We start from the raw sequence: 18,880 nt of genomic DNA on the forward strand, positions 1-18,880 counted from the left end.
AAAATAAAAATTTAACCACGCAGCTATAAATTGAGGTGCTCTTCTAAGTCAGATGGAGAGCTGTTCATGGTCACATTCTTTTGCCAAGCAGAAAAGGTCAAACTCTCTTATTTCTTAGCAACAGCATCTTACAGCATCACATAATTCCAAGGAGTATCCAAAAGCGATTTCCTTTCTTCTTTCTCATAATAACTAATACTTGATGAAAAGAGAAGACTTCTGTTATGATTTAGAATGTGACTTTTACACTTTGGAGGTGAATCTTAGCAATCTGCATAAAGCTCTTTATAAAGCAGAAGGGACTTTTTACATTTCCATCATAAATCAACACAAAAACAAGTTAAAAAATACTGAAACAAAATGACAAAAGGTGTCATTTTCTTCTCTGTTTTTTTGACAATTTTTCCTTAAAACAGAAGAAAGAACAGATTCAAGTAATCATTGGACCTTCCACAGCCCATAACATCAAATGGAGATAGCTTTGCTTGCAAGGCCAACAGTAAACAGGTGCTTTCCAGAGAGGTTTAAATTTCACTAACAAAAATCAGTTATGTTTGAAAGGTTCCAACTGTATTTTTTATGTTTTTTAGTATCCAGAGTCCCAACTGTGGCAGAAGAGCTATTCTGTGCTCACTTGTGTGATAAAGCTCACCTGTGTGTGATAAAGCTCACCTGCACACCCACAAAGATCCTCAGAAAGACAGTGGTAGCAGAAAGAACCGAAATAATACCCTTCCAGGCTACCCTCAGGCCCATCGCAGAGGGCTCACCGAAGGCCCACCTCCACAAGCCCAGGGGAGCACAGCGACGCAGGGTGGCAGGCAGGAACCTGAACCTGAGGAACCGGAATGACCACTGAGGAACAAACACCTTGCCCAGTCTCCCCCATGGGCTGTACCAGCAGAGCCTCACACCTGGTATCCAGGTAAAAAACTCATCATGATGAGGCACTGTGAGCGAGCATGTCTCTGGATCACCTTTTGGACAAAAGTAGCATTGCTGCCTAGGGATGCAGGAGAAAAGCAGTTTGGGATTATACAGGACTTACTACGTGATGTTTAGGGGAGGAACCAAAGGTGGGAAAAGGGAGACTTAGGTGATTTGGAAAGGAACAAGAGTGGGAAAATAGAGGGATAAGGGCAGAAAAAAGGCTGATTGTGTGCAAATAGTGTGTATTTCAGTATTTCTATATCTCACTACCTGCATACTAATGTTTTGTTCACCTTTTTAACTCCTTTTGCCCATCAACCTCTTGCCAGTCAACTTTCAAGTAAGCAATTTGGCAACCAGCACTTTAAAAAAACATAGTTTTGGGAAAGAAAATTAATAAGTATTTAAATGGCTTCTTGTAATAACTGTTGGCAATATTTAGAAAGAAAAGTCTGCTATGTTACAAAGAATACTAATGCACTGGTCATACAATTTTCCTTCTGATAAGTTATTCTACTTTATTCCTTTCTGTCTTGTAAATTTAGTCTTTAACAACGCTTACCTAATTTACCTTTTCTTACACCAAGAGTCAAATATTCATTTTAAGCACAGAGTCGTCATTTCTATGTTCACTCTTTATCTAAATATTCACCTTAGAAATTTTCTGTGGAGTGGTTCTAGAATTTAAACATTCATAACGCTTCATTGCCATCACTGTCTTCAAGAATTCATGGAAGATGGGTGAGTCTGAATAGAGGAGAATATAATATTATCTTAAGAAAGAAAGGAGGAATCAGCAGTCAACACAATTTCAGTATCAAGAGCAATAGTCAAATTAATTATTAAACAGCGACACTAAAAGCACCTGGACGGTCAGTGAAAAAGAAACAGACAGTAAGGATTTGTTGCAAACAACAGTTTGTTAAACTGCTGCATTTTCCTTCTTTAATAGACTATCTGGGCTGCAGCGAAAGAGGAAGTAGAATTGATGTGTATTGACTTTAGGGAATCTTTGGGCACTATCTTACATGACATTCTCATAAACAGCGTACAGAAATATTTTATTCTCAGCTAAATTGCTACACAGTAGGTGCACAATTGCTTGCAGCAAATACTCCAAGACTTATCAATATTGTGTTTTCAAACAAAAAGGATATATAATATAGAATTCCGCTGGGGTCTAGCCAAGATCTGATACAATTCAACATTTTCATTCATGACTTGGTTGATGGAAAGGAGCGCACGCTTACAAAATTTGCACAGGATGCCAAAGTGGAAGGGGCCGCAAGGGAGCTGAAGGATTAGAATTCAAAATGACTTTGATAAATGGGAGAAGTGGTCTGTAATCAATAAGATGAAACTCAATAAACACAAGTACCAAGTATTATATTGAAGCAAGAAAAAAATCAAATGCATAAATACAAAATGGAGAATAGTAGCAGCACTGTAAAAAGAGGCCTGGGTGTTGCAGTAAACCACATATTGAATATGAGTCAACAATATGATGCTGATGCAAAAATAGAAAAACTCATCCTGGGACATTTTAATACATGTGTCATATGCAAGACAGGGTTAGTAATTGTTTTTCTTAACTCACCTCTCAGAAGTCTTAGTTTGGTGTAGTTTAATAGGATATTACAAAAAGAAGTTAAAAAAAAAAGTGTAAAAGGTGGACAATAATTGAAAAAGGGAAAGGATATATTTGCTCTAAAAAAATAAAGGCTGATGGCAGGTGTGGATGTGATATGATAACAACCTTCTGATAAGTAGAAGGTTCTCATAAACAGGGTTACCACTGATTGCTCTTCATGACACTGAGGTCATGACAAAACCTAACTGGCTTCAATTGCAGCAGGAAAGGTTTAGGCTAAGACAGGAAAAACTTCTAACTCTAAGGACAGCTATGGACAGAAATAGGTCACCTAAAGACGCAGTATAATCTCCAACATTCAGCTTTCTAAGAAGAGGCGAAAAATATACTCATCAGAGATTCTCTGTTCCTTGGAGCAAGAGGCAAACAGCGCGAGATCCTGCAGTTTTTTTTCATTCTAGCTACTGTTGTTACAGTATCAAAGAAACAGAAACTTGTAACTTAAATTAGCTTTTTTATTTTAATACTAAATATGTTCATGCCAGTTTCTGACAGTGACTTGCCTTTCTTATCTGCAAAAAGAAATTCACACCCTGGTGGTCTGCTTCTTGTAAGTAGTAATGTCTTCAGAGAGGTTAGGTCTGCTGCTGACTTTGATCCGTTCTCTCAAGACAGCTTAATGCATCTCTTGATGCCTGCAGGTTTTTGATTCCAAATATTTATCTTATTTTGGATTTATTTCTGGCCACTTGAATTTTGTGTTTCCCCACAGAGCCCCTCTGATACACACATCAGCTACAGAATTCAGCTGCCACTGTTCATGACACTCCCTCCTGGCGTCACTGGGGCTGCTGTTAATTCTTCGTAGGCTTATTCATTACTTGAATAAGTTATCTAATGCAGTTTGTTTGTTGTTTTTACCATTCTACTGTGGTGTGATTAAATAGTTACCAAGTTCATTTAAGGATTTTATTTTCTTAAATGTTTTGCCTTTGGTTTCACAGCTTTATGCCTTTGGACACTCTTTCTGCAGTTAAGATCACTACACTAATCTTGACTATCTTGCTGCTACTGTGACAGAGGGAGTCAGCTGTAATTACTTCTTAAATCAGATCTCATTTGTTACTTACAACTAAATCTCTTGTGCAACAGCAAAGCTACCTGCTGCTTAAAGCAGTCATTTGTAGTAACCAGAATTTGCTACTCTTAGCTATATCCTTCAGTGGCATTTGAGCTACTAATCCTGGGTACTTGAAACTATCTATTACTACTAGCTTACTTCCATTTGTACCCTTCTTTGTGCAATTCTTTTAAAAGGGTCATTCTTCTACCTCAAAATGCGCTGAGACTTGGATCTACATAAAAATGGAGTCTATGGCTCATGTTCTCAGTTCTTTCACCTCAGAAACTTCATTAAAGTAAAACTGCATCATATTGAAGAGTCGAGATTAGAAAATATATTTGAGACTATGGAATGTGCTTGCTTTGTCAGTTGTTTTTTTTCTATTAGAGTTCAGGGGTAAAAATTCTACCTCACGTTCTCCTATACACCTGCTGTACTTGTAGACTTGAATTTACAGTTATAATAATGCATTTTCTCAAACAAGAACTGCTGTTATTGACATGTCTCTCGTGGAACATTTTTTTTTCATTTATTAATACAAGATTTGTGCAGAACTGGGTCATCAGTAGCATGTAAAAAAAATGGGTCACAAATTGCAAATTATGCAGAGCATAGGATATCCTGCCTATGCTTACCTGTATTTTAGGCATGTTAACTAGTACCTTAGATTGTACCGCATCCCACTTTCCCATCCTCTGGCTCTTTGTAAGCTGCCAGCCCTGTTTCGCGGCAGGGAACAGGGGAGAGGGATCGTGCTTCTGTCTCTGAAGCACACAACAGCTTAAAAAAAGCTCATATAAAATACCACAGAACTGTCACCACACTCACCATCAGAGCCTCTCCATTTTTGCAAGACGAACTGAGCAAGAAGCACGTATCTGGGCACGCAGCAGCGCTTTCAGGGGCAGTGCAGATGCATGCAGACTTCCTGAGACAGAAGCGTTGTTTCCTGCGCACAATGGGACACATGAAATGAGACTGCAAAGTTGGAGTTACATCAGGCATGACCTTCCCAATAGTCAGATATTGTCACTGATGACAAAGACGGGATCCCTTTGAGCGTCGTGCCTGGCTCCATGAGAAGAGTTCTGCAAACCCAGGTGGGGCAGCTCAGCAGCAAAATGAGATTTGTAGAACGGGAAGTACAATATTAATGGTAGATTTGTGATAAGTTCAGCCCTTATTTGGTGAGGCAATCACTAGTATAAGCCTGTTGTTGAACAAGTAGAGTAGGACAACTAGTCATGCAGAGACCCAAAGCATACTTCCACTATATTAGTGCTCCAGCAGTGTGTTGTGACTGGAAAATCAAAAGCAAGGAAGGTTATTTAGGAAATTAAAACAACCATTTCAATAAGAATTGGTAGCAGACTCTTCTTGGATACTTTCTCAGCTGTATCAGGGTCAATGAAGGGGAAAAAAATACTCTCCACATATTCAGGTCTCTGTGCTCGAGATCAAAAGGAAGGAGTAATTGTGTTGTAAGCGTTGAGGGATATTAATTGTTTTGCATAAATAAGGTAAGTTTTAAGTAGAATAAATTACTTAGGATAATAATTTGGTGTGATTTGTGCTGCTTGCTTAGCTCTACTCAACCTGAGCAGCTAGATCTGCTGAAACCTTTAGGCCGTGAGAAAGCTATTCTTCTCAGTACTTTTCCTAGCAGATGGTACAGTGTTGTTTAATCTTTTAGCATGGGAAAGTACTGGATATCATACTGATGTTTTGGTAGTGTTTCTCTCAAGTCCAGGACTCTTCAGTTCCCCATGTTCTGCCAACAATGACAGGTGCACAAGGAAAGTAACCAGAAGATGCAGAGGCTCTAACCCTTGATGTAAACTGCAGACCAACAAGATAAGAGCCTGGCAGCCTGGACATAGAAAAAGAATCCAATTAGATGTTAGAAGACCCCAGACCACAAATCACCATTGGACTAAAAGATGCATGGACAGCACATGAAGGGCATGTGAGGGGCGGGTGTATGGATCACAAGGGTATAATTGCCCAGCGATTTCTTTATTCAGAGTCCCTCTCTTTGGAGGCACCCAGCTCAGGCTGTTCTTGCTGCTGTACCTTTCAATTAAACTATTTTATGAAATCCAGTGCCTGAGACTGCTGCAGGAAACCTAGGGTTGAGCCTGAGAAGGAGGAAGCATGCCCAGGAGTAAGTGTGTGTGTGTGTGTGCAACACCACAAATGGTGAGTGAATGCTTGGGCCGCAGCTTCTCTTTTAGCAATAAGCTGTTGTAGATAACCATGGAAGACAAAGGCAGTGTCAGGTGATTTAGCAAGGTGCATGATGTCAGGGTGTCCTACAGCGCTCTCCCAGCCATATTGACAGAACGAGGCTATGATCCCCCAAGTTTCCAGCATGCAGAGATCAACAGACTGACCCATCAAGAGCCACGGGTGACTGTGCCTGCACCCCGATGTCCAAGCTCATGAGCTCATCCATTGGCAATCTCCACTGAGACCTTTTCAATTACTGCTTCAGTTGCTTGTCAAATGGTAGCTGGATGTGTGTGCTCAAAGAAAAATCACTGATCTTCTGTCAGACTTGATTCTAACTACGGCCTTCCTACCATTTTTTTTACATATTTAACAGTATCTATCTCCTAATTGTGAGGATTAGGATCCCAAGGTTTTTCCTTCCCTAATTAATTTTGCACTAATGATGGTAGGTTATGTCACATCGTTAGCAGCGGGGGCTCTCTGGCTTGGGAGAAAGGAGAAGGCAAGATGTCTGCAGAGACTTAGATTTGCCAGAAGTTAGTGACAGCAGAAGAGAAACCAGACACTCAATAATGACAAGCAGAATCAAGTAGCTCCTTGAGTTCAAACAAACTTTGAGCAAGACTTTATTTTAGTTTTCAAATTTGCAATAGGTCAGGCATAGAAAACTGTACAGAAGAGAATGATCACTGCTTTACAGAAGAGAATGGTCACTCTGCCTTAAGGTATGCACATCACTTTCATGCCGGGTGATGTGATTCTGGGTGATGAAAAAGGACATCTTTGACTAAGCCAGGAGAAGCTCACCAATGAATGTCCTGGAACTGATGTGCATGCTGTGCCTTTGGACATGCTGGATCGCAGCTGTGACAAGGAATGAAGTCCAATATCTTGAGTAATGTCAGGTGGATTCCACTTTTCTACCCTAAGCTAAAAGCTCACTTTTACAATATCTGACACAATATCACACAGTGGTCAGGGTTGATTTGGTGGGCCCTGTCTAGACTCACATTATTGCATAAATTCTGTTCAGAATAAATAAATGCTTGATGCAGTGTCTGAGACAGACCTGTTTTCTCATAATTACCACCACATAGTTATGACATGAGAAAATTCTAGGAGAATATCAGGCAAGAGAGAATGAGGTGCAATGGGCATAGATGTGGTAGAAGGGAAGGGGAGATCTCTGCTTCAGGCTTGGACAAGTTAGGGCCATGGTAGGCAGAACTGGAGCATTTACTTTTACCATTGGGTCTTTCTGGAGGCAAAATTCTTAACCCAGTCCCCCAGGCTGATGCATTTACAAAAAAAACAACACTACAGAAGAATTCATTCCTTGAGTTCCCATGGTGTTTTTGATAGATGTTTTCCACAGAATCCAATCAGGTCAAATACCTCTGACTTGGTCCACTTGGGTTCATGTGGAATAATGCCTATGGAGTGTGCTTGCCAAGTACACGATTTCCACTGTGGCTCTGGTCCAGGCTCTGTCTGATCAGTAACGCTATGCCGTCACCAAATTCTTCGAAGCTCCTGTTGTTGGAGCCAAGACATTTTACAACACAACACCAGACTCCAGCAAGGGCCCAAATAAAAGAAGAAAAATATGCACCCAAACCTGCACGTACACAAGGAAAGTGATTCCTTGGAAACTTTGGGTAGCATGACAAAGCAGCATCAACAGCAAAAAGGGAGCATGAAAGAATTGGCAAAAGAGCCTTTGGGCTGCTGAAGAAGGTTTGTTCAGAAATACCGACATCTGACACCTGATCTTGCATAACCCTGCCAGACAAAAATTATTCCTTCATTTGTTTATTTCTATATTCTTACCCCAACCTTCAATCAAATGGAGTGGTCTTATACTAGTTCAACACCTTGTGTCTAAGGGCTGCAGTATTTTTAATCTAGTACTAGCTACCCTACAACCAGATTTACAGTTTCGCAAAGCCACTGTTTCAGTACTGTCTCTGCTGTTTACAGCTGCTGGCCTCTCGGCTCTCTCTGTCCAAATGCAACCTATGTAAATGCTGGCAGATAGTAGAGAGGGTAACCAATGAAACTGGAGCACGCAGCCAGCTGTCTCTCCCTCCCCCTTCACACCCCCCTCTTTTTTTTTTCTTTGTAAAGATATTTAGGTGTTGTTCTGTTCAGCATTACAAGCCTCACTGTGCTCTGTAGAGCAATGCCTAAATATGCTGAAAAATCTCAGTCAGTGTGCTAGGTGAAAAATCAATGAATGCTAAGAGAGCAAGCCAGAATTAACATAAAGGAAGATAGAAGACAGTTTGGGAGCTTAAAAAAAAAAAAAAGAAATGCAAAACACAGGTAGGAATTTTGGGTAGAAGAGTATTTTTGAGGTGGGGAAAAGAGTGGGTATTAGAACCAGGAAAGAAAGAGGCAAAAAATAATGGGAAAAGTAAGATCCAGGGAGGTAGCTTCACAGGGGAAAAAAATGAAAAAATGGAGAAGATGATGAAATCATGGTACTAAAGAATGTCATCAAAAGATTAGAAAACCAGAAACAAAATGTAGAACTGATAAACAAAGAGGCAAAAAACTGCCCACATGAATACAGAGAAAGGATAATTAAAATACTAAAACCAAGAAGCTAAACTCTTTGTAATTAAACAATACATATATATATATACTATGAGAGATGCCAAACTGTACAGACTCAGCACTAAGTAGATTTTCTTAGTTTGGGCTGTTGTGCAAACCAGCCACCCTCATGTGATACTATGCCTGAGCTACATCTTGCCAGGAACCTCGCATTTCAGTGGGTCTCTGCTCACCCACACATTTCCACGTTGTGCTCTCTTCCTGGGTATCAACACACTTTTAAAGTTCTGAGCCTGAAAGACTGTGGTAATGAAAACCTTTTACTTAATTTTTCCCTATTTCTGATATTTTTCTTTCATCCATTCCAATAGCAGTTGGGGCTCCTGTATCAACAAATACACATCCTCAGACCTAATCCTACTTCAACAGGTGACTTCTGCTGACTTCTACGAGAGCCCACAGAGAGCAATCAGTATCAGGGTGCACAGGGTAGGTACTGGTTAATGTGGGAACAATGCTGAAAGAGGCAGGCTCAGAAAGCTTAAGTTGGCAGAAAGAATTTAAACAAGAGTGACATTTGGAATTTGGGAAAGAGTAGGTGGTATAGGAGTAACTGTGGATTGTAAAAATATATTAAAATTATGATGCCCCTACTGAAACCACCTACACCACCACCATCTTTTATCTGTTGCTTCAGTCACTTCCCAAATTGAGACAGAGCTTTTACTCTTTGCACTCTAGAGACAGATTTTTCAAAAGCACTGTACCTACAGCCACCGATCCAGTGGAATCCAGTGAAAGTTTAAAAACTGTCTCTCATGAAAAAAATGGCCTTGCTAATACATTTGCCCATTCTTCATGCAACTTCTCATTCAGGAAGCCCTTCGTATCCCGCCTTTCAGAGCCCTGAGGCAGGGCTAGGCTGCGGTGCCCTGACCACTCTCACCCAGGACCCCCACCTGCTGCCCTGGGGCCAGAGCTCCACCAGAGCTCAGACCTGGCCCCAGACCCAGCCCTGTGGTGGAGCTGACCCCATCTCCTGCTCATCTGATGACCACTGGACCATCGGCGGGTCCTGTTGCCACCCTGGCCCTGCTCGGATGTGGGGGACAGCACCCTGACTGCAAGGACACTGCCATGCTGGGCTGGGGTTGCCTCAGCAGCCGGCTCCCTCCCAGGGCAGCTCCACTCTTCCCGCTCCCTGGCACTGCCTAGAAGGCACTGAGATTTGGCTGAGCTGTAAACTGTGAGATATTACCATTTGCTTACCTGAATTTATTCAGCATTTGTAAGGTCATTTTCTGCTGCACCTTCTTGCGACCTGTCTGTTCTGACTGCATACAATGACTGGTAACAGCCTGTGTTATGTTTATTTCTGATCATTTTCTTACTCTGCAATAGACAAGCTTAACATTTCTGCATTTGCCGTCTTCCAGAGGGTGTGCTGGAGGCCTGGGCTGGAGATTGAGGGCGTCCTCATCCCTTTGAAGGATGAAACTCTTGGAACAGCTGGTAAAGAGATTCTTTGGCACTTTTGTCACTGACTTGTGGTTAGTAGGTGCTCTGCATTACTTGACAAAGAATTTAGGTATGTAGTATACAAAAAATTAAACTGACAGATCAGCACACATGTACCACTACCATCAAATTTCTTCCAAATTTGAATGGTGTTAACAGGCTTTGCCATGCTGCCAGTTTTTGCAGGTGCACCATTTCTTGCACCGCACCACAGCCACAACCAGTTTCGCTTTACCCAGCTGTCCTTCCAAACCAGCCAGGTTGAGCAGGCAACACCGGGGCCTGCTCCCACAGGGAGCGGGCAGCATGACAACTGGAAGAAACCAACACCACAACCATAATTTTTTCTTCTCGTAACGCAACGACGACCAGCCTGACCCACCGCAGGGCTGACTCCCGCTCTGTCACTCTGCAGCGAAGGCTACACAAAACGCTGACCCGCCGGGACCCGAGGCCCCGCTCCCTGAGCCCGGCCTGCAGTGCCGCACCTGCCGCCCAGAGAGCCCCCCCCGCCCTCTCTGCGCATGCTCCGCGCCCACGCCAGAACTACATATCCCGGCGTGCCGCGCGCGCCCGCCGCGGCGGCTGAGCCAATGGGGAGGAGGAGGCTAGTTCCCGCCCCCCTCGCCCCCGACTGCGGGAACTGTCCCCAGCAGGTGTGGAAAGGAAGCCCTGGGCCGCCCTGCCTCTGCCGTTACTGGGGAAAGCTGTTACAACGGAGGAGCGGAGCGGGGACGGTGGGGGATAGGCCCTGGCTTCCATCTGGGAACCACAGGGGTTCCCTCTCCGGCCGGGCTGGGGGGCGGTTTGAGCAGAGCAGGGTGCGGGGGCAGCGCCTCAGAGCGGGGGGAAGCTGCCTTCCCGCGCGCTTGTCAGTTACGAGCGCTCGAGGCCGGCAGGCGCCACCCGGTTGGCCCCAGCGCCGGCCGCGGCCCCGCCTAGCCCCTCGCCCGATTGGCTGGTGGCCTCGTCAATCCCCATCCCCGAAGGCGCGAGACGGCTCCGGCTGGGCTCCGCCCCGCGGCGGCCGGGCCCCGCCCAGCCCCGTCCTCCCCCCGCGCGCTCGTCGGGCCTCGGTTGCCACGCCCCCTCTGGCCCGGCCAGCAGACGAGGAGGAGGAGGAGGAGGAGGAGGAGGAGGAGGAGGAAGACGAGGGCTCTGGGCCTGCCCCGCTGCTTGCCGGGGCCGGGCTCGCCGGGCGTCTGCGTCCCGCCCCCGCCCCGCCTCCTCCTCCCCCCCTCCGCCTGCGGCGTGGTGGAGCCGGGCTGAGGCGGAGCGGGGCGGCCGGAGAGGCTGGCGGCTGGGCTCGGTTTCCTGCTCGGTGGGCGTCAGCCGGGCCCCGGCGGGCCCCGCCTCCCCCGGCCGCCCGGCCGGCCCCGCAGCCGTCAGTCAAGGCAGCGGGCTGAGGCCGGCGGCGGCGGCGGGCGGAGAGAGAGGCAGCTACGCCACAGCCCAGCGGCGGCCATTCGTGGAAAAATAGGCCGTCCCGCTCCTCCCAGCTCCGGCTGCGACCGGCCTTCTCCCCGCTACCCCCACCCCACCCTCCGCCTCCTCCTCCTCCTTCTCCTCCCCCCTAGAGCGGCGCCTCAGCGGGGCATTAATGCGGGATGAGCGGTATGTAACCCCCTCCCTCTCTCCCTCCTGTGCACACCCCTCCCTCCCTCCGCTCCTCCCTCCACCCTTCATCCCCCCTCTATCCCGCCCTCCCGGGTTCCCCCTTTTCTTCCCCGCTTCTCCCCCTTCTTACCCCGCGCTTCTCTTGCTGCCCCTCCACCCATCCGTGCTGCCTCCCCCTGTGCCCCCTTTCTTCTCTCCCTCCCATGCCTGCCCCTCCGACTTGCCTCCTCCGTACCTCCCTCCTCCATTCCCCCTTTCTTCGCTAACCCTCCCTCCTGTGCACATCCCTCCCTCCTTCATTCCTCTTTTCCTCCCTCTTTCCCTCCCATGCACAGCCCTCCTCCTGCCCCCTAAAGCATCGACGGCCACTCAGTGGCCGTCGATGCTTTAGGGGGCAGGAGGAGGAGGAGGGTTGTGGGTGGTTTTTTTCCTGCTGTCTCTGGGAGAGGAAACCAAACCTCCCCTTTCTGGGTGTTAACTCTCCAGCCCCCATGGGTTGGGTTTCAAACCACGTTTCTTAGGACTCGTTCTTTTGTAATAATGATTTGCGCTGTTGTTTTTATGAAGAGGTAAAGGCGACAAGCTGGGAACGAAAAAGGATATATGCTCGTAGGTTTTGTTGTTGTATAAATGAAGGTGAATAATTAACCTGTTACACTTGATATTTTTGCAGATCAAAAGAAGGAGGAAACTATGCCCACAGAGGGAGAGAAATCTCCCGAGGCAGAGAATAACAACAATAATAATAAAAAAGGGAAAACTGGAGGCTCACAGGTAAAGCACACACACACGAATAGGGAAGTGCCCAAACTATTAGCATTTAAAATGAAATGTTCAGCTTACAGCATTTCCTGCTCAAGGCATCTTTCTTTGGGTTGGATGAGGCGTAGTTGGTTGGGTGCAATATTTTTACTGCCTGGACATGTTTTTTTGATTGTATTTTGCAGTGATCAGCTGCAGTAGAAGCATTTTAAAAATTTTTGTTTATTTTAGGGGGAAAAGAAATACTGGATTGAGGATGCAGTTGATGTCCTGGCTGTCGCATATTCATCGATAATTGAGGGCTTTATGTTTACAGATTATATACAGAAATACATACTTCCTTTTTCAGAACCATATCATTGGTCTCTATGCAGAAGCCCTTTTTTTTTTTTTTTTTTGGCTTCCTGTGTAAACCTTAATGCTTACTTCTGATGGTTCATACTCATGCTTGTCTCCTGAATCTGTTCTGTTTTCTCTCTCTCCGGATAGGATTCTCAGCCTTCACCTCTCGCTTTGCTAGCAGCCACTTGCAGCAAAATAGGAACTCCTGGTGAGAATCAAGGAACTGGACAGCAGCAGATTATTATAGATCCAAATCAAGGTTTGGTGCAGCTTCAGAATCAGCCACAGCAACTAGAATTGGTAACAACTCAGCTTGCTGGAAACGCTTGGCAGCTTGTTGCCGCTGCTCCTTCTGCTTCAAAAGAAAATAATGTTGCTCAACAAGGATCTTCCGTTGCCTCGAGTGCAGCAAGTCCCTCCAGCAGTAACAATGGAAGTGCATCTCCTTCAAAAACCAAATCGGGCAATTCTTCTGCAACAACCCCTGGACAATTCCAAGTCATTCAAGTACAAAATCCAAGTGGTAGTGTCCAATACCAAGTGATCCCACAGATTCAGACAACAGAAGGTCAACAGCTTCAAATCAATCCCTCTAATGCTACTGGTCTGCAAGACATACAGGGTCAAATTCAGCTTATTCCTGCAGGGAATAATCAAGCTATCCTCACAACTGCAAATAGGACAGCTTCAGGGAGCGTTCTTGCTCAAAACCTAGCGAATCAGACAGTTCCAGTCCAAATTAGGCCTGGTGTTTCCATACCACTGCAACTGCAAACTATTCCTGGTACTCAGGCGCAGGTTGTAACGACGTTACCTATAAACATTGGTGGGGTAACCCTAGCATTGCCTGTGATAAACAATGTGGCAGCTGGAGGAGGTTCGGGTCAAGTTGGCCAGTCTACTGAGAGTGGAGTTTCTAATGGAAATCAGCTAGCATCAACGCCCGTCACTTCTGCCTCTGTTACTACAATGCCAGAGTCTCCTTCCTCATCTTCCACCTCTACGACCACTGCCTCAACATCTCTAACGAGCAGTGACACGCTAGTAAGCTCTGCAGAAACAGGACAGTACACAAGCACAGCAGGCAGCAGTTCAGAGCAGACAACTGAGGAACCTCAAACCGCTACAGACTCTGAAGCACAGAGCTCCAGTCAGCTTCAGTCCAATGGACTACAGAATGTCCAGGATCAGTCGAGTTCCCTTCAGCAGGTCCAAATCGTAGGTCAGCCTATTCTGCAGCAGATACAGATCCAGCAGCCTCAACAGCAGATTATTCAGGCCATTCCTCCACAGTCGTTTCAGCTCCAGTCAGGACAGACTATACAGACCATCCAGCAGCAGCCTTTGCAGAACGTTCAGCTGCAGGCAGTGAGTCCAACTCAGGTGCTCATCAGGGCTCCAACTTTAACACCATCAGGGCAGATCAGCTGGCAAACTGTACAGGTTCAGAATCTGCAGAGCCTTTCAAATCTTCAAGTTCAAAATGCTGGGTTACCCCAACAGCTAACTATTACCCCCGTGTCTTCAAGTGGTGGCACAACCATTGCCCAGATTGCACCAGTGGCTGTTGCTGGTACCCCCATCACCCTGAACGCTGCCCAGCTTGCTTCAGTACCTAATCTTCAAACAGTAAGTGTTGCCAACCTGGGTGCTGCAGGTGTTCAAGTTCAAGGAGTTCCTGTTACCATTACGAGTGTTGCGGGTGAGTGGTCTGACAAAGTTTTGGGGTTGTTTTGTTTTGCTTTGTTTTTGGTTTTTTTTTTTTAAAAACTATTGCAAGAATACCAGACAGTTTTGAATTATACTTTTTTTTTTCAGGATTTTCAGTAATAAATATTAAAACCTTAACTGTGAGGAAATATGTTATCACTAAAATTCAGATTTTAAAACAGCAGACGCTTCTCCTAAAAATTGAGCTAATATTACCAGTTGCGTAAATTGAGATGGAACTGTTTCTATTTGATAACTATCCTTAAATGATCCTATTCTCCATCTTATTAAAGACTGGTAGGCTTTGGGAATGAACGTGAGACTTTACTGTCAGAGCTTTCATGTGTTTAAAAAACAACAACAAAAAGCTTTTTCCAACGAGGTAGTATTCCTAATCTCTGCATGGGGGATGTAGGATGAGAAAGGTGACAGTGTGTGAACTGGCATGTCTTGTGTCATGGCATGCGTTTGTATGGAACTATTTGTTGTATTCTGCACTAGCTCCTAAAGTTGTTCCCTTAAAAGTTTGAGCTCTGCAAAGAGATTGAGTGGTATAAGGTATGCTTGTGCACAGCATAGTTCCTGTGACTTGTCCTTTTAAAAAAATAAAAACAACTGGTAATTGTACCTCGGTATTTGCTGATGAACTTTTGATACGTATTATGAAATGCCTGCTTGGTTATGCTGGTCTAATAGTTGGGAAAGGAGCTCTTGAAAGGCTCTAGGCTGAATAACAGAGTTTAGTTCTAAAATAAATTCTGTGCAAGGTCTCTGCAGTGTCTCAGTAGGGGAACTTTATATATAAAATTTGTAAACTCTTAACACTTCAGGTAAAACTTGATTTAGGGGTTCTCTCTGCCAGTTTGATAACTGCTTGCATAAGCTTGGTTTTATTTCGTATAGGTGAAAGTCTTCTGTTGTGGTAGTTACAATAAACTTTTTTCTTATAATAAACCGACAACAGATACAGTTTTTTAGTATAAGAAAGGAAAGTATATGGTAAGAAAAAACTCATGTTTAACTACTGTCCTGTCTGCATAAACAAATGTTAGTATCATGTTGACTCTTAATCCTTTTTTTTTTTTTTAATAATCATATGCTAAGATAAGAAATGTTTAACTAGAAAAAGGTTGTTCCCTTTAGTTTAAACACTTTAGAAGAGGCTAAACATAATTTCATAATAAGAAATTTGCCATTGGGAGAATTTCATCTGCTATGGTACTGTTCAGCACTTGATGGCATGAGCTGGGTTGGATGCACTAAACCTGGTTTACTTGCGGAGTGTTACAGATATGTTAATCTGGGTAATCGGAATTAAAATCTTGACCTTGTGTTTAGCTGTAATGGTTCAAAAAGAAGTTTCAGTCAGCTGGAGCTGACCAGCTGCTACAATATCTTGCAGTCCAATTTGCCTTGGAAAAATTTTTCTTGTTAAGAAGGTGGTGATTGACTAGTGTTGTTAGAAGTTCCTACTTTGGTAGGGGATTCTTCATAGCAAGCCTGCTTGGGAACAGCTTAGATTTGGGGGTACAGGAAGAACCTTTCTGTATGCAGGTTTTTGCTGTTTACTAATGGTGTACAACTGTTTAGTATGCCCTAATAGGTATTAGAACAAGAGATTCTGAATGTCATCTTGCTTAGTTATCTTGACTGCACCTCTGCTCACATGTCATATCTTTTGGAAAATAAAGAGATTGAAATTTGTAATTGAGGGTGAAAGAAAGGGAATGAGTCACAAGTATGGTCGTGGAGAAGCCAAGCCTTTGTCATACAGGGTTCATACATTAATTGAATTTAAGCTTTGTGACCATTGAATTCCCCTCCACGTTTTTTGGGTTTTTTTTTGTTTTGTTTTGTTTTTTTTTTCTTTTTTTAATCCAGGTAGGCCTTATGGCTGTTTCCGTAGCACTTACAATTTTGTGCTAGCAGCAGTGAATCCTCCCACCTTTTCTCCATTCCTTCGCACGTAAAATACTATTCCTGTTTCCCAAGGCTTGAGGTTATGGAGAAGAGCGAACTTTGAGAATGTGAGAGATTAGTTATCATTTTTTCCTCTTATTTGTCTCTACTTCTCTTCTGTGAAACTTCCTGATGCTATACTTTGGGAATGGGAGACATGGTAGCATGGAAAGGAGGGTGAAGAATGTCATGTGCAGTCCTTAATGCTATATTAAGTATTCAAGGAAAGAATGGTTATGAAATAGAAAATTACGAACACGTTGAAATCTAAACTTTGCTTGCCACTATAAGGAGTAGCCTGTCTTGATCAGAGGTATTAACTTCCTCAGAATTGCTGGGCTTTATTTGAAATGTTTTTTTGCTGTTATTGTTACAGGAAACCTTTTTAAAAAAACAAAATCAAACTGCTCAGTTACCTCAACATCTGCAGACTGGTATTTCCATTGTTTTTCTGCAGTACCTAAGACTGTCGGTGTGAACTCTTTTGTATATTAATTGAATTCTCCAAAAGTGGATAAATTGCTACAAATAAGCAGTAGAAGCAGGTGTTAGAAATAAGCCATATGGAGGATGTCCAGAAAGTGTCAGGGAAAAGACTGAGTGAAGGACTTATCCCATGCATTGATTCAGAAGCTCTAACTTTGTTAGAAAAATAAAGTTACTTTGTCCTTCAAGGAAACCCAACTGATCAAGCCATCTGAGTTTCAGGAAAAAAAAATTCACGATAAGTATTTGTCTGAAATAACTGTTTATTTGTGTTGTATTTCTGTCCTATGAACATTGTTTTTCCTAGTTATTTCTACAATGGGGTAATTTAGGTACCTTTTTCCTAGTTTTTCAGTAATAAATGAAATAGTAAAGCAACAGAACTCTAAATATTTAATTGCAAATAAAAATTCTCAGCTTAAAATTGTTAGGAAATGCTAAGCTATAGAACTCTTTTAGGAAAGTCTCTTTTTTTTTTGGTCAAATGGATTCTAAATTCCAAAAGAGACAAATTTCACATTGGAAAGAAAAATATTAAAATCGTCAAGTATGTTTTGGTCTGCTTTTTATAATCTGTGTTACTCAAAGTCTCTGGTCCCAAGCTGTGTAGGCTCTATTGTAAGCCAAGCAAGAAGAGTAAGTGTCTTTGGGTTTTCTTTTGTTTTGTTGCGTTTTTCAGTTAAAAGTTCAAACCTTGCTCTTGGTAAGTATCACACTTTGGGTTGTATATATATATATTGATGTATACAATATACACCAATATATTGTATATATATTGGTGTGGTCAAAAAGCAGGGTAAAGCAGAGAAGTTCTCACATCGTTTCACTTTCTGGCCTGAGGAAGAACTCTTTCAATATCAATGATATAGGGGAAAATTACTTTTTTTACTGTAAGAGTGACCAAGCACTGGCACAGATTGCTGAGGGAGGTTGTGGACTCTCCATCTTTGGAGATATTGAAAAACTGTCTGGACGTGGTCCTGGACAATCTTCTCTAGGTGACCTTGGTTGAGCAGGGTGGTTGGACCAGATGACCTCCAGAGGGTCCCTTCCAGTCTATACCACTTTGTACGTCTTCTCAGCAAAATTTCACAGAATCACAAAGTGTAGTCAAAGGAGTAATTAAATGTACAGAAAAAAGCTGGATGAGAAGATAGAAACGAAGTATCTGAGCTTTAAAGACAGATCTTTAAACAATTATTTTAATTAAGAGCTAATCAAACAACAAATGACATAAAAGCAACTGTGTTTACTTGAACACGCGAGGATCTACAAATACCTGCCTTGCTGTGAGATCAGAACCTGTCATGGACTTTAAACAAGCTCATTCTGTAAACTGCATTTCTTCTGTGCTGTGTGAATTGTTTTATACGTGATTCCCTGTGGAATGGGATAGCCTTAATGTTAACAGGCGGTGACTTCGTGAATGTAGCCCCTGTGAGCTTGGGGACAACCAGGTACTGCACAGTTCCCTTGCGTTTTTTTCAAGGCTTCTGCTGTGACAGCTGCAGATGCAAGTTTAAAGGATTCTTGTCCCGTCCCCCTGCCCCACCATCCCCTTCTTAAAATAAGGTATCACTTGCCTTTTTAAAGCTTATTTTCCAGCCCTTTCACTTGTCCAGATGTGTTAATTGACAACATAAATGACTATGTGGGAAAAACTTGGTTTAGTACTAGATGGTGCTAAGAAAAATATATCATTCATAAAGCCATTTCCTTTTGCTGGGCTAAGTTTCTTTGTCCCTCAACACATTGGGCTTGGAGTATACAAGTTTTAGGAATAGCACAGAATGTGAACATTTGTGTATGCTGAAGAATATGGGGTGAGATAAAACAGACCAGTTAAACTGTAATGCTGAGTATTAATAGCTTCCCGGTAAAAGTTTTATGTTCTGCCTGTAGGATTTCTATCACTGGAGCCCTCAGAAGAGGTTGCAAGCTTTTTCTGAACTTGTTCATTGTTTTTGCTGATAGTGGGAATCTATCGGTGGTGGAGATGGTGTCTTTTCAGAATAATTACCTGTTTCTTACGCAGAAAACAAAAAGTAATA

General features: G+C 43.3%; 1 protein-coding gene across 2 annotated transcripts in view; it reads left to right on the forward strand.

The window, feature by feature from the left end:
• Positions 1–11,066: 11,066 nt before the first annotated feature.
• Positions 11,067–18,880, forward strand: part of SP4 (Sp4 transcription factor) — a 29,051-nt gene continuing 21,237 nt past the window's right edge. The window contains exons 1-3 of one of the 2 annotated variants that reach the window (XM_063324989.1): positions 11,067–11,567; positions 12,244–12,344; positions 12,822–14,376. In XM_063324989.1, the coding sequence (XP_063181059.1) occupies positions 11,561–11,567; positions 12,244–12,344; positions 12,822–14,376 (1,663 nt within the window). In that variant the 5' untranslated portion in view covers positions 11,067–11,560. Of the gene's footprint in view, positions 11,568–12,061; positions 12,140–12,243; positions 12,345–12,821; positions 14,377–18,880 lie in introns of those variants that run through there. The other variant, XM_063324991.1, reaches the window with a different exon arrangement.

The sequence above is a fragment of the Chroicocephalus ridibundus genome, chromosome 2 (assembly GCF_963924245.1).
Source record: "Chroicocephalus ridibundus chromosome 2, bChrRid1.1, whole genome shotgun sequence".
Taxonomy (NCBI): Eukaryota; Metazoa; Chordata; class Aves; order Charadriiformes; family Laridae; genus Chroicocephalus; species Chroicocephalus ridibundus.